The sequence below is a fragment of the Hyaena hyaena genome, unplaced genomic scaffold, assembly GCF_003009895.1.
Source record: "Hyaena hyaena isolate Hyena2069 unplaced genomic scaffold, ASM300989v1 scaffold_720, whole genome shotgun sequence".
Taxonomy (NCBI): Eukaryota; Metazoa; Chordata; class Mammalia; order Carnivora; family Hyaenidae; genus Hyaena; species Hyaena hyaena.
Window position 1 is genome coordinate 151,413 of NW_024081348.1, and position 16,518 is coordinate 167,930.

General features: G+C 39.4%; 1 protein-coding gene across 1 annotated transcript in view; it reads left to right on the plus strand.

Annotated features, from left to right (window-relative positions):
- The window catches only part of DNAH5 (dynein axonemal heavy chain 5), a 270,172-nt gene that overhangs the window by 80,578 nt on the left and 173,076 nt on the right, over positions 1-16,518 (plus strand). Inside the window, exons 21-26 of the mRNA XM_039217767.1 lie at positions 4,088-4,259; positions 6,421-6,566; positions 12,433-12,621; positions 13,447-13,678; positions 14,991-15,181; positions 15,264-15,351. Coding sequence (XP_039073698.1) covers positions 4,088-4,259; positions 6,421-6,566; positions 12,433-12,621; positions 13,447-13,678; positions 14,991-15,181; positions 15,264-15,351 — 1,018 coding nt within the window. The remainder of the gene's footprint in view (positions 1-4,087; positions 4,260-6,420; positions 6,567-12,432; positions 12,622-13,446; positions 13,679-14,990; positions 15,182-15,263; positions 15,352-16,518) is intronic.

The following is a 16,518-nucleotide window of genomic DNA, read 5'->3' on the forward strand; positions in this document are numbered from 1 at the left end:
CAAATCATTATCTTTGGGCAAACTGTTTTTACCCTTCTAAGCCTCAGTTTGTCATCTATAAGATGAATAATATCTCATGGGGTTAAAGGATTAAGGTGAGGGGTAGAAGGTCTGCTGATTTGCTTCCCAGATAGAATAAGTCATGGGCATTGAAAATAGATAAGCAGTGAATACTTGATTCAGGAAATGTATAAGTAGCTGCTAATAGAACTATCCAACATAGGCTTTTCCAAAGTGGCTTTCATGGAAATTGAAAGGGTATAGAGAAATTGCAGAAAAGTATTCTATGAAGAAAGGATTATGCGGTCCATTTGGAAAATACTGAGTTTAACAAAATTCACAAAGTCCTTTGGGCTTCTTACTTCTTTCCTGTGGTTTTCTCAGAATTATTAATTTTCATTGTGACTTTCCGAGAGGGAGGATCATGTATACAGTGTTTTCCAAGCCAGGGACTGCTTTTCCTCATAGAAATCTCATAGGGCTAGTATCTCAGGGAAAAACACTTGGGTATAAACATTGGTCTAATGACAAAGTAATATCAACATGCACAGTACAAGTATGAGCTTAAAAACAATTGTATTTAAGAAATACATTGAATTTACTTTCTTGTAATTAATTATTAATATTAACATTATGAAGAGAGGTAGGCTGCAAGTACTTTTAGTCTTATTTAAAATGATAATATATGGGACACCTGGGTGGCTTAGTCGGTTAAGTGTCTGACTTTGGCTCAGGTCGTGATCTCACAGTTCATGGGTTTGAATCCTGTGTCAGGCTCTGTGCTGACAGCTCAGAGCCTGGAGCTTGCTTTGGATTCTGTGTCTCCCTCTCTCTCTGTCCCTCCCCCACTCATGCTTTGTTTCTCTCTCTCTCAAAAAATAAACATTAAAAAAGTATATAAAATGGAAATATATGAACAAAATAGTGACATAGTTCAATATTATACAACAGGTAAATTTCATTATAGGACAGACTCCATGAGTTTGTAATCACAAACGTTCCTTCTGATAACAACTAATTAATAAGTTAGGGAAATACTGATGGATCATCTCCTGCATGTCAGGTACTCTTTCAGGTGCATTGGACAAAACAGACAAAATTCTTGTCCTTATAGAAACTCTTGTCCTTATATTCTAGTTGGGTAAGATTGAAAATAAGCAATGAACATTCTACATAGATAAATTACATAGTCCATTAGAAGTGATGGGCACTATGGAAAAAATAGAGCGGGACACAGGATAAAATATTTAGGTGGTTTTTGGTGATGGTTTATAATCTTAAGTAGGTATTTAGGACAGGCCTAATTGAGAAGATGGCATTTGAATAATTATTTGAAGGGGATGCAAAGGTCCTGAGGCTAGGGCCCAGCAAGGATGACAGTAGGGCAAGAGTAGGTAAGGGATGAGAAGAGTGATTAGAGATGAGATCAATGAAGTAATGGGGACCAGACTGAGTAGATCTTTGTAGACTAACATAAGAACTTGCAGCCATAAATGAGATGAGAAGGCATGTGGCCATGTAAGCAGAGGCATTATACAGTCTGATTTACATTTGGAAGGATCATTCTTGCTGCTAAATTTAGCATAGACTGTATGGGGCACTAGTGGAAGCAGGGAGACAATGGTAGACCATTCCAGTAGTTCAGATGAGAGTCCGCGACGGGGGTAGTAGTGCATATGGTGAGCAGATCAGATATAGGATCTCTCGAATATGGAGCAAACAAGGTATCCTGATGGACTGACTGTGGATGGGAGAGACAGACAGAAGCCACCACCAGCTGAGATGGAGAATCCTATGGGCACAGAAGGTTTTGGGGAAGAACAGACTTTCAGTTTTGGGCATGTTAAATTTGAAATGTCTTTTATATATTCAGTTGGAGATACTGAGTAGGCTTTCACCGTATTTGAATCTGGACTTGAGGAGCGAGATCTGGGCTGAGGTGTGAATTCAGTTGTCTTTGGCGTATGGACGGTACCTAAAGCCATGACATTTGTCCTGACTCCTTATGTGCTTTCTGCTGGTTCCTGACTCCTTGTATGCTTTGGGTCTTACATCAAGATTTGGCGTTTGGCATGCGGCACCTGGGTGGCTTAGTCAGTTAAGTGTCTGACTCTTGGTTTCAGCTCAGGTCACAGTCTCATGGTTTTGTGAGTTTGAGCCCTGCATCAAGCTCTGCGCTGAGCATGGAGCCTGCTTGGGGCTCTCTCTTACTCTCTCTCTGCCCTTCCCCTACTCACACAGTCTCTGTTTCTCTCAAAAATAAGTAAATAACTTAAAAATAAAAAAAGACTTGGCTTATGATCCAGCAATGGGCTGAGGCAGATTTCTTTTCATTTTTCATTTTTTTCTTTTTTAAAATTTACATCCAAGTTAGTTAGCATATAGTGCAGTAATGATTTCCTGAGTAGAATCCAGTGATTCATCCCCTACACATGACTCCAAGTGTCATCCCAACAAGTGTCTTCTTAATACCCCTCGTCCATTTAGTACACTTCCCTCCCAACCACAGCCCCTCCAGCAACCCTCAGTTTGTTCTTTATATTTAGGAGTCTTTTATGTTTTGTCCCCTTCCATGTTTTAATATTATTTTTGCTTCCCTTCCCTTATGTTGATCTGTTTTGTATATTAAATTCCACATATGAGTGAAGTCGTATGAATGACTAATTTTGTTTAGAATAATACATTCTAGTTCCATCCACGTGTTGCAAATAGCAAGATTGCATTCTTTTTGGTTGCCAATAAATTCTCCATTGTATATATATACCACATCTTCTTTATCCATTCATCTATCGATGGACATTTGGGGTCTTTCCATACTTTGGCTATTGTCAATAATGCTTCTATAAACATTGGGGTGCACGTGCCCCTTTGAAACAGCACACCTGTATCCTTTGGACAAATACTTAGTAGTGCAATTGCTGGGTCATAGGGTAGTTCTATTTTTAATTTTTTAAAGAACCTCCATACTGTTTTCCAGAGTGGCTGTACCAGTTTACATTATCACTAGCAGTGCAAAAGGGTTCCTCTTTCTCCGCATCCTCACCAACATCTGCTGTTGCCTGAGGTGTTAATTCAGCCATCCTGATTGATGTGAGGTGGTATTGCATTGTGGGTTTGATTTGTATTTCTCTGATGGTGAGTGGTGTTGAGCATTTTTTCATGTATCTGTTAGCCGTGTGGATGTCTTCTTTGGAAAAGTGTCTATTCATATCTTTTGCCCATTTCTTCACTGGATTATTTGTTTTATGGGTGTTGAGCTTGATAAGTTCTTTGTAAATTTTGGAGGCTAACCCTTTATCTGATATGTCATTTGCAAATATCTTCTTCCCTCCTGTTGGTTGCCTTTTAGTTTTGCTGATTGTTTCTTTCACTGTGCAGAGCCTTTTATTTTGATGAGGTCCCAATAGTTCATTTTTGCTTTTGTTTCCCTTGGGCTGAGGCAGATTTCTGGTGACCCCAACATTTTTTTTTAAATGTTTTATTTATTTCTAGGAGAGAGAGAGACAGCGTGAGCAGGGGAGGGTCAGAGAGAGAGGGAGTCACAGACTGAAACAGGCTCCAGGCTCTGAGCTGGCAGTCAGCACAGAGCCCGACGCGGGGCCCGAACCCACGAACCGCGAGATCATGACCTAAGCGAAAGTCGGACGCTTAACCGACTAAGCCACCCAGGCGCCCCGACCCCAACATTTTAGGTGATGAGTATGGTCCACAGGAAGTGCCCAGAGGAGCAGGAAGTGCATGGTGCCCGTGTAGAGTTGAATGAATGAGCTTGGTGATGCACAGCCTAAGGCACTGGTAGCCTGGTTTAGAAAAGGCACTTTTCTCCCCTTTTGGAGAGGGGAAGGAGTGAGAAACTCCTACTCTTAAATTCTTTTTTTGTTCTTCCTCAGCTGTATTTTATTGGATTGGGAATTTGTATTTATGGAGAGGTTTTGCGTCTTCAATTTTTATTTTGTTTTGGCCACTCTACCTGGCTTTTATTGGTGTCCTACAGCTGGACTTTAACTAAAAGCCATCCTTTTGGATAAAAAAATGAGATAGTAAAAGTGTGATATTAATTGATCATTTCGCCTCCATTTCATCGCAGATGATGCTGGCTGAATATCAGAGAGTGAAGTCAAAAATGCCTCCCACCATAGAGCAACTGATGGTCCCTCATCTGGCTAAGGTGGATGAGGCTCTCCAGCCTGGCTTGGCCGCCCTGACCTGGACGTCACTGAACATTGAGGCATACTTAAAAAACTCTTTTGCAAAGATCAGTAAGTCTGTCTGAATAGTTATTATTTCTCATTTTGAAAGGCTGCATTCTTAACATCTATTGTATAATTTCTTTTAGACACTGGGATATAAATAATGAAATGAGACTGTTATTCTTACGCTGTTCCTCAGAGAATTTTACCAAAATACATGAATTCATTAACTTCCTGGAAACTATATATATTCACTATTTAGTTTTATCTCCTGGAGATTAACTGCATTTAAAAATTATACTTATTATTGGACATTAGACTTTCAATAAGATATGGTCCATTTAAGGTTGGAAAACTGTGGTCTCGGATGCTGAGTGACTTCTAATGTGATATAAATGTAAGCAGTAAGGGTGAGTTTAGAACCCGGTTTCCATGCCTCCAAACCAATATTCTTTCCAAAATACAGCTCCCTGGGAACTAAAACAGGAGGAAATAGGCTAATATTCTAGAGATATTTATAAAAGGTATAAAAACTTCATAATAAGAGTTATCACAAACAAATTAGATCAGGCTCTACCAAGCTAGACTTTAGTACTATTCTCCCTACAGAATATTAGGATCAGAACATTTGCATTTGGATGTCTTATTATTATGTTAGCTGGAGACAGGAGCTAGTTGCTAAAGAAGCTCTCCTTAGTTCTCTTATTCTGTTTTCTTTTTGTGATTTACATGAAGGATCTGCGATGGATGTCAGAAATCCAAAATGATTCTTAGGGGGTTAAAAATCAAGGTATCAGGACAGATGGTTCCTTCTGTGGGGGGAGAATCCTTTCCAGTTTCCAGAGGCTGCCTACATCCTTTGGCTCATGGTCACTTCATCTTCAAAGCCAGTAACATAGTATTCTTAAATCTCATTCTCTCTGTTTCTCTGTTTTCATGCACTTTGACTCTCCTTCTTCTCTCTTATATGGACTCTTATGGCTACACTGGCCCCACCTAGTATAGATAATCCCCACCTAGATAATTTAGGACAGTTTCTATGTCTCAAGATACTTAACTTGATCACATCTGCAAAGTCTCCTTTGCCATATCACGTAGCATTTGGAGGGGATTAGGATGTGGACATCTTGGGGGATGGGGTGGGTCACAGATGTCCTTGAAGAAGCTTTAAAGAATCAGGAATGGTAAAAAATTTTACTTCTTTACCTTTATATACTTACCTTAAAGTGTGGCTCTCTTCTAGTAGGAAATAAGCTTTCCAGGCAGAATTTTCTGGTATCTTGATATTAGCTTAGGAATGGTTGAAAACTTTTAGGGCCTTATTCTATAGGAAGTAAAGGTATTTATTTAAGGGAACACTTTACACCTTTGATACATCATGAGTATATAACATGGACTTTTCTGTATTCAATTTTAACTTCATTTCCTAGATGAAAACCAAAACCATATCAGAAGAAAAGAGAATTTACTCTGTGGTATCCATTGAAAACTGTATTATCCCTTAGATGGAGCTTTATTAACCATCATTCCTACTTTTGATGTAAAAGTGTTAATTTCCTCTGGAATTGACCTTTTTGTCTATGGAACTTAGTGTTCAGTATTACTTCAGCACAACTTTAAAAAAATGTACCTTATGATACTAACAGTAAAAGAAAAACTGAGGGACTTTCACATCAATAATATCTGTTGGGGCGCCTGGCTGGCACATTTGTTGGAGCATATGACTCTTGATCTTGGGATTGTGAGTTCAAGCCCCATGTTGGGTGTAGAGATTACTTAAAAACAAAATCTTAACAAAGAATTATCTGTTGAATACCTCCTGAGGAATAGGCGCAGAGCTGTGTTGAATAAGTAAGGATTACAAGGAGGAATTCTAGAAGAAGTAAAGACACATGAGTAGATGGGTAGGCAATATGGCGCACGTAGTGCTAGTATGATGTTCAGAGGTTGGTGCCAGTGCAGGAGGAGGAGGTCTTTCAGATATGTTCAGAGTAACAGGAAGCCTCCTGAGGGAGATGCATTCAAACCAGCCCTTCAAGTCTTGAGTCAGAGCCGGGAAACCTGTCAGAGGAAGGACAGTGTGAGAAAATCAAGTGAGACACAGTGGTCCCCAGTGACCTTAATCCTGATTTCATCACTGCAGTTTGGCCATGTACATCTTATTTTATTTGTTTATTTATTTTGGAAAAAAATGCTTAATCTCTTGTATTCACTTTTATTTTTTCCAAAGAGGACCTGGAATTGCTGCTTGACAGAGTCAACGATCTGATGGAGTTCCGCATTGATGCCATTTTGGAAGAAATGAGCAGCACGCCGCTTTGCCAGCTTCCCCAGGAGGAGCCGCTTACCTGTGCCGAGTTCCTCCAGAAGACAAAGGTTATTAGGAGATTGATGTTTTCATTAAAAATTTTAAAACAAAGGGCATGGTTTGAAGCATAAATTACATATTTTTCTTCTGCCTATAATTGGTCTGTGATAGATGTTATCAAACGCAGAGCCTTCTGAAAGTAATTTGAAAATGAAGAGGAATGTATCTAAGGAGTCACTTATACATGAAGAGCAGATCATTTCTTTTCAGACCAGTAGGAGGGAAATTGCCATGGGACGCATTTCTCGTTTTTCCATATTTTTTGAAGAGTAGAGCTGTTTTGTTCAAGAACTTCCAATATCTAGTGCTAATTAATTAGACAATTGTTTTTAAATAGCTTCAGGACAGAATTTCTTCTTTAAACATTCTGTGGAGCACCACTTCCCAAACTGGTGTCCTGTGGTACACAGCCCCAGAGTCACTGCCAGGAAACCGGGAAAGCTGGGTCTGTGTGCAAATTGCTCAGGGTAAGGAGTGTACCCCCATTTACCTTTGCAGCTTCTTCATATATTTACATATTAAAATAAGGGCCTTCAGAAGGCTTCTTGGAAAAGAGCCCATGTAACGTTCTTTGACCCATTATTTCGTAAACTTTTTTTATTTTGGCAAATGGAAATGTTTCTTCCCTCTACCAGGATTAAGGTCCTAGAAACAGTGTTCTGTGAATTGACCCTTTGGGAATGTCACTTTAGCATGATCCCAGTGTTCCCTGTGGGCGTCCTGATTATAAGACTCCATCAGTGATTACAGGAGTCCCCAAGACCATCTCCACAAGGATGATTTATCAGAATGGTAGATTAAGGGATGTCTGGACGGCTCAGTTGGTTGAGTGTCAGATTTCACCTCAGGTCATGATCTATCTCAGGGTTCATTGGTTTGAGCTCTGCACCGGGCTTGCTGCTGTCAGCATGGAGCCCACTTCAGATCTTCTGTCCCCTTCTCTCTCACTGCCGCACCCCCACTCGTGCTCTCTCTTGTCTCTCTCAAAATAAATAAACAAACTTAAAAAACAGGAAAGAACAGTAGATTAAGATTTAAAATAAGGTTAATCTTAAGGTATACGATTGATAAGAAGGACTCCTGGAAGCCAGCACCCCCTTGCACTAAAGACTGAGACTTACTCTGGTGCTTCAGTAAAGACACACAGGCCATAGGGAAAGGAGCGGTGGGGGTTTGGAGGCACGCATATGCGCGTTCCTTATGCTTTCTCGCTGTCATGAGGGGCTACACAGAGCTCATTCTCTCTCTAGCAACAAAAATGCAGCAACGTGTTCGCAACATTTCTGCCCAGGGAAGTACATGAGAAACTCAATGCCCACACCCGTTTTTGGGTGTGGTCACATAGGCACCCTCTGCCTCGCATGGACCAAAAGCCCAGGTACCCAGGAGGAAGACTGGTGTGCGGCATAAACCACGCTGTTTGCACAGGCTGTGCAGGCACAGTGAGCCAGTCTTACCAGCTGGGGAGCTGTGGGAGCCTTCCTCAAGTCCAGGCCCCAGACACCAGCCACAGGGCACCCTCCCAAGCAGAATAGTGGTCTCAGGCCTGTCCTGGTATGTGGTCATCTTCAATTTTCATTAAATTACTATGGGATAATCAAAATTAAATGTCTACATTTTAGAAATTCCTACTTCCTCCGTCTCTCAGACTCACCAACTGTGTCTAGACCCCAAGCTCCCCCTGCCCTTCTCACCCCCACTCATTTGTCAAGCTCTTGCCCTCTGAGAAATCACTTAGTCCCCTGGTTTTAATATTACCCTTATTCTTAGGATTATTTGATAAAAATACATTTCTTTTAAATTTAAGCAAAAGTTTTAGAATATTTTTCAAACTGGAAAAATAGTATTTTTATCCTTATCATGTTACGGTTTGGGTATATGGCCTATTTTAGATGCTTCTTAATAAAGCTGTGATCTTTTACGACATATACAGCAGATTTTGATTTATTTTTGTATTATGTATTTATTTATTTAGATTAAAAATCGTTTTTTATTTATTTAGAGAGAGTGTGCACACAAGCAGGGGAGGGGCAGAAAGAGAATCCCAAGCAGACTTCACATTGTCAGTGCAGAGCCTGATGCAGGGCTTGAACTCACAAAACTTGAGATCATTATCTGAGCTGAAATCAAGAGTTGGACCCTTAACCAACTGAAGACCCATGTGTCCCAGATTTTGATTAAAAAATATATTTTTGAAAGTAATCTTTACACCCAACATGGAGCTTGAACTCACAACCCTGAGATCAAGAGTCACATGTTCCACTGACTGAGCCAGCCAGGAGCCCCTCCAGCAGATTTTGAATAGTGTTTTTCTCTCCCACTTGACATTCTTTCAAGAACGATTTTTCATATTGCTAGGTGGCTTTCATAGCCACTTTTTTAACGATGCCTTCAAAATATTCTATTGAGTTCACGTACCTTAATTTACTTACTCGTTCCTTGTTGCTGGACATTTGGGTGGTTTCCAAAGTTTTGCTATTTTGCCAAGAGCTGCGATAAATGTATTTATATGTATCATGTTTTCCTCTTTAGTGATATTTCTTTCTTCAAAGTAAAATTACTGCATCAAAGAATGTGGCTTCATTTAATAGCTCTTAATATTTATAGCCAACTTGCTTTTCAAAAGGATGGCACCCACTTCCAAAGCCATCAGCAACATAATGGTACCAATTTCACTCTTTCAACAGATATTGTTTTACTATAACAGTAATAAATTATAATAGAGATTTTACTGTAATAAGTTATATAATAAAACATTTTTATTAGAAATAAAATTTAATAAATTTATTGTAATAATTAGAAGTTATTAGAACTTATTATTTTAGTTTAAGTAGCAGAATAATAGAACCTAATTTTAATTTGCATTTGTTTGCCAAAATGAGTGATTACCAATTAAGCAAATGCTTTCTCTTGAATTTGTCAGATTTTTTTTTAAGTTTATTTATTTATTTTGAGAGAGAGAGCATGCACTCATGTGTACAAGTGGGGGAGGGACAGAGAGAGAGGGAGAGAGAGAATCCCAAGCAGGGATCCATGCTGTCAGTGCAGAGCCCAATGCGCGGCTTGATTCCACGAACTGTAAGATCATGACCTGAACCTAAACCAAGAGTCGGATCCAACTGACTGAGGCACCCAGGCACCCCAGAATTTGTTTACTTGGGGACACAGCATGAGCAAGACAGATGAAGTCCCTGCCTTCATGGAGTCTATTTTCAAGTGCAGGATGCAGAAGAGAAAACACAAAAAAGCCAATAACCCAACAATTCAGGAGGTGATAAGTTCTATGGAAGAAAATGAAGAGGGTAGTGAAGAAAAGGAGTATCTGATAGACAGTTGTGATTTATGTTGATGGACAGGAATGACTTCTGCCATTACATTTGAGCAGAGGAAATGAGGGGAGCAAGCCATGGGAATAACTTTGGAGAAGAGAATTCCAGGCAAAGGGAACAGGAAGTGCCCTGAGGCAGAAACTTGTTATGGTTGCTGGAGGAAGATGTTAAAGTTCACCCAATATGTTCTTATGCTGAGGGGGAAGGAGAGAGGGAATGGCTAATAAGTGTGGTATCCAGGGAAGCAGGGGAGCCTGTGATTTAGAACTCAGGTTGTGTGATTATTCTTAAACAGAAGGGGAAATACTGAAAAAGGATAAGGGGTTAATGATAGAAGCCAGTTTGTTTATTGGGTAAGGGCATGGGGTCTGGGATTTGAATGAGTCCCCATGTCTTGGCCTTTGTTTGCTTTGTGCTAAGGGAATCAAGGTCATTAGCTGAGTATATGGAAGAGGACACTCTAAAGATTTGAATGAAGACACAAAGATTTGAGGATATAGCTGTTATGGGGCCTGCTAGAAGAATGTGACTATAGTCCTATAGAATGATTCCTGGGTAGCAGTAGGGATCTGACTGAATTTGGGGACCACAAACTCCCAGTACTAAACATGTGCATTGCCTTGACTTGTGTATGTAAGTAGAGAGGGTTGGTTACCTGGTTCATGTGGGTTGGGCTTCTCCTGGCTGGGGCAGAGGAAGGCTAAGGGAGTGATGGAGGTAAGGATATTGATGAGTGGTTGAAGTGAGAAACCATGTCATTAGGAAAGGGTGTGTACAGTGAAAAGATTTTACGATACAGACTCTAAAAAATACTGGCACTTCCTCAGAGAAGAAGGAGCTCATTTACATAGAATGAGATGAATAAGCTTGGCAAATGTAGGTCCTATGGTTATGTGTGATTTGCTGACCAGTAATAAAAACAAATGCTTCCTGAGCACTTACTTTGTGCCGGGCACTATTCTAGCCTTTTACATACATTATCTTATGGAATATTCCAAAAAACATAAGGTAGGTTCTACCATAATCACCACTTTTCAGATTGAGAATCAAAGATTTCCCAGAACTAAGATCCAAACCCAGGAATTTTGGTGCTGGCATCTACATCTATACTTATTACTAGATGGTACCAACTCTATCTTATCCCTTACCCAACCTCTGACCTGCTTCTTTTTCTTTTTCTTTTTTTAATGTTTTATTTATTTCTGAGAGAGAGAGAGAAACAGCGTGAGCAGGGGAGGGTCAGAGAGAGAGAGACACACACACACAGAATCCGAAGCAGGCTCCAGGCTCTGAGCTAGCCATCAGCGCAGAGCCCGATGCAGGGCTTGAACCCACGAACTGTGTGTCATGGCCTATGCCGAAGTCGGACACTTAACTGACTGAGCCACCCAGGCACCGCAGACCCTCCTCTTTTTCATAATTGACTCAAGACTAGGGATAGAGATTGGTAGTTGGGTGAAGTTCTGAGTTGGGAGTAAAGTTCTTATTTTATACTTTATTCAATGATAAAGAAGTTTTAATAGTTTATTTCAGAATATCAGAATGTTCCTATGTAAATGGTGTCAAAATGTCATGTGCCCTGCAGCAGTGGAGTGGAGGTGAAGGTCATTGGTGATGAGGAGATAAATGAGTCGTGAAGCTGACGTTTGCAATAGATGGTCCATGAGCACTTTAGAAGAGTTTCAAGATGAGTGATGGTGAGGCTTGGAAAGGAACTGGAGACTGTGGCCAACTAACAGGGTCTATTATTGCATGGGCTTATTGTCCAGCTAGGTGGTAATTTGCTGACTATCTACATCATCATCATCTCCCTCTCTCTCTCTCTCCTCTCTCTATTGTCCTACAGATTTGATCATAGTGCCCCAATCATTATTAGTTTATATTTGTTAAATCTCATTCTTGAGAAACATGAAATCTCGCAGGAGGGGAGAGGAATATCTGAAATTAATTAGGGGCTGACTATGGCTTGTTGCCAAAGGTGAGGAGAGAAGGAAGGCTGACTAGAGCAGATTGATATGAAATAAAGGAAATTTCATGGACAGAGAGGCTGCTGATAAGCTTTTGGAGGTATTTTTTCCACTGTTGGAGAAGTAAGATTAATTTTGCTCTACCTGAGCTGATCAAGTCGATTTCCTATCTTTAATGCATTCTTTTACATGCCTGGCCAGGATTAATGTGAGGGGTGTGGCGGTGCATTGTTGGAGGCCAAACCCAATCTAGAGGCTGAAATCTATGGCATTACTACTGGTACTGATATGGTCTTAAGAATTAGATAAACAGGGGCACCTGGGTGGCTTAGTTGGTTAAGTGTCCAATTTCAGCTCCGGTCATGATCTCATGGTTCATGACATTGAGCCCTGTGTTAGGCTCTGTGCTGACAGCTCAGAGGCTGGAGCCTGCTTTGGATTGTGTCTCCCTCTCTCTCTGCACACACCGTGCTCATGCTCTGTCTGTCTCTCTCAAAAAAAATAAACATTAAAAAAAAGGAACCAGATAAACAAATATGACACTGTTTTGTTTTTTGGGTTTTTTTTTTTTTTTATAGGACCTTTGTGTAAATGGTGCTCAGATACTAAATTTTAAAAGCTCATTAGTAGAGGAAGCAGTGAATGAGCTAATAAATATGTTGCTGGATGTGGAAGTTCTATCCAAAGAAGAAAGTGACAAAGCGTCTAATGTAAATAGTACTGATTCAAAAAACGAAAGTTCAGGTAAGAGATGGGGTAATGGAAGGGTCTTACTTGTCCAAGACATTACTGAAAACTAAAATTTCATTAAAAAAATTTTTTTAAACATTTATTTATTTTTGAGAGGCAGAGAGACAGAGCATAAGCAGGGGAGGGGCAGAGAGAGAGAAGGAGACACAGGATCCGAAGCAGCCTTCGGGCTCTGAGCTGTTAGCACAGAGCTCAACTCGGGGTTCGAACTCATGAACCATGAGATCATGACCTGAGCCGAAGTCGGCCGCTCAATCGACTGAGCCACCCAGGCACACTTAAAATTTCATTTTCTACATAGCAGTTACTTTCACACTTTTGTAAACACTCTCCCAATTTTATAAGGACATTTATAAATCTGAAATTATGATTCCGAGCCTATTGCCATTGGTCCCATTATTTTTTGTTGAACTCTACAAGCATGTACCTCATCAGAGTAGGATGGAGGACGGATTGGAATTCCCATTGGAGTACCTCTGTCTATACTAAAGCAAACCTTTCATGGGTCAGATGAGGACGCTGACAGGCAGAGAAGGAAAGTGAATCCCCTAAGTCGTTACGGCTGTTGACAGAAAAGAGAGCATCAGAACTCAGGTCACTGAGGCCCGATCTCGCTTTTTGAGCCATAGCTCCGACCTCTCCTGTTCCCTCACGCTGTGGAGGAGAGAGGCCCATGCAGTGCCCTCGTTTCCTCTTCCTGTTCTTTGCTGGGCTCACTTTCTAGGAAATCTGATGTCTAAGTGTTATGGAACTTGCATGTAATTTATCTTCTCTCTATAACTGCAATAGATGGTTCTCTTTCTCTCCATCTCTCTCCATCTTCTCATCTGGTAACAGCAAAGAGAGAAGGGAATTTCGACACCTTGACGTCATCCCTTAAGGCCCCCGCAGGCCTCCTGCCTCTGGCGACAATCCTGAGAAAGAAGAGGGAGACGGAGATATTAGAAGAGGAAGCCTGCGGGTTACTCTCCCATTTCAACCATCTAAATATGGATGCGCTTCTGAAAGTTACAAGAAACGCCCTGGAGGCCATTCGCAAGCGCATTCATTCCTGCAACATGGTGAACTTCCGGGGTAATAATTCCACACGGTTTACCTACTGGCGGGTCAGGCATGATTGCTGCTTGTGTGTGTGTATATTCTTGGTATTTTTAAATAATTAAAAAAATCCACCATTTATTAACAGGCTCCTTGTAAGTTTATACTTTATGAACTTTGATTATCCCAACAATTCTGTGAAGTAGGTCTTATTAACCCATACTTTCCAAAACAGAAAATGTTCTTCCTATACTTGTATCGATTTGCTACTTTCCAGCTGGTTTGTTCATTCTTAATACAATCATCCTCTCCTCAGCACAATTCAGAAACACGTTGCATTCCCAGATGAGCCACAAAAATCCACCAAATCTAAAGACATTCTGAAATTAAATTTTGAATTAAAAATTAAAATAAAATATTAATTAGAATAGAAAAATAATAGGGCAATAAACCCTTTTTATTTATTTTGAATAGTGGCATTTAAGGGGAAATCTCTCTAATAATTAAAAGTAGATGAGTAAAAGTGGATAAAGTGAAGGAATTTTTTGATTGGTAGCATGGTTTATTATGCTTTATTTCACTTTGGAATGGAAGATAGGTCTTTTATTGAACACAGGGGTGTTATTAGAACTTATCAAGCATTGGTTGATATGCTGAATATTAAATCACATGTGTTTCCCAACTGTATGTATTGCAGGTATTTCCAACTATATAAATGTACAGACACACACCCACATTTATATATCTATGCTATACTGATAGTTATACCTACACACAACTTTAAAAGTTATAACTGATGAGTTTATATCTATAAAGAGTTATATAGATATAAATGGTGAGTTATACCTTATTTCTTCTCCACTTTTTAACTGCTCCCAGGTTGAATTATACACACTGTGGTAGAAAGTGTATATGTTTTATTTGGAATTCCAAACTGGTTATGTGTTGTAATTTTGCCTTATTCTGACAGTTATTCTAGTTCTTTATGCCTTGCTTCCTTATTTTACATTTAACATTTAATTTGTTAGCATGGTGGTATGTGGACAGCATCCTTATCAGTATTTTGGATAACAGTTTACATATATAAGCCTGGTCCCACATAGTGGATGTCCATGATGGAGGGTGCACCAGTAGATTGCATCAGTAGAAAATGTGTCCGTTCCATCGAACTGCTGTTATATTGGGCAAAATGAGTTCCTCCATTAGTTTTCATTCATCTACCAAATATTTGTCTGATTATATGTCTATTATGTATTGTTCTATATGCTTTAATTTTTCCAGCTTAAAATGAAATAAAATCCATTTTAAATAAAAAATAGTAAAGCTTCCCTCTTTTGTGTTAATTCAGACAGTAACAGTACATCTAAGAGGAAGCAGAACAGTGTGCCCATTTTCCGGGCGGGCATCACTCTGGCCATTCCCAACATTGCCATGGCCCCTGCCCTGGAAGACATACAGCAGACGCTGAACAAAGCCGTGGAGTGCATCGTCAATGTCACCAAGGGGATTAGACAGTGGAGCAGTGAGCTGTTATCTAAGGTGGGTGTGGGATAAAGGAATCATTTCATATGGAAGACTTTATGGATGGGACTGAGCTGAAGAATATCCTTTCAATTTGTAGAAAAAGATGCAGGAAAGGAAAATGGCTGCTTTGCAGAATAATCAAGACAGTGATTCTGATGCTGAAATTGGAGAAAACGAACCTCAAGGTAAATGTTCCTTTAGTTCTATTTAACCTGTCATTGGAAACTAACATTGATGGAGCTAAAATGTATTTTCCCTCCGTGAAATTCTTAAATCAGTGTTGATTGGAATATAAGTTTATAAGCCGAGTTTTAAGTTAATATAATATAAAGATCCATGTATTTTAACATCCCCATTATAAATGGTGTATATTTACTGTACACATTACAGATATGGCTGCCTCGCTGATTTCTGGTTCAGAGTAATGAAAAGAACAGATGGGACAAGGAGGACTTTAGTCTCACAGTTTAAAGAGAAACTTTTCATAATCATAATGAATATTTTCTGACATATGTGTCCTGTTGCACTAATGTGTTGTGATTTTTGCTGTATAGCCCATGGTTTTCGTTTATGTTCTGTAAAATTAGAGAGCATATGATATACAGTTGCTAATGATATTAAATGTTGCCTTTAGTCCTGGAAACTCTTTCTAAAGCAGCTCTGCAAAAGGGGGACACCATGGAATTTTCAATTATTGTTTACATCCCTGCGTAATAAACCAGCTAACCATGACAAGAAACTGAAGCGGGTGCCTCTGAAATAGTCTGTTACTGAGAAGGATAAAGACAGCTTAGGACAATGTTGTCCACAACTTACAATATTATTTATTTAAGCTAAAAAAATCATGTTATTGTGTTAAGTTCAATTTTTTATATTATTTGGAAGCATTGCTTTACTTCTTAGAACAGTTTAAAATACAAAATTTTCTAAACTCGCAATATTCTCACTCGTGGATTATGTCTGAAACGAAGAAGAAAAAATGCTTAATGAAAAGTTGCCTATATGTGTTTATCATGACAAAAGAGTTAAAAAAAGCTGCATTAAAAAATAATAGCTTTGGGATATAACTTACATATAATGTATCCTTTTATTTATTTTTAAGAATTTATTCTTTTGAAGTGTGAAAAAATTCAATAGTTTCTGCTATATTCACAGAATTGAATGCCCATCAACACTATTTAATTTTAGAACATTTTTATCACTCCCCACCCCCCTCCCCCCAGTCCCTGGCAACCACTGATCTACTTTGTGTCTTTTTTTCTTTTTAAATAGTTTGTTGTCAAGTTGGTTTCCATATAACACCCAGTGCTCATCCCCACTATTTCCTGTCTTTATGGATTTACCTAACTCTG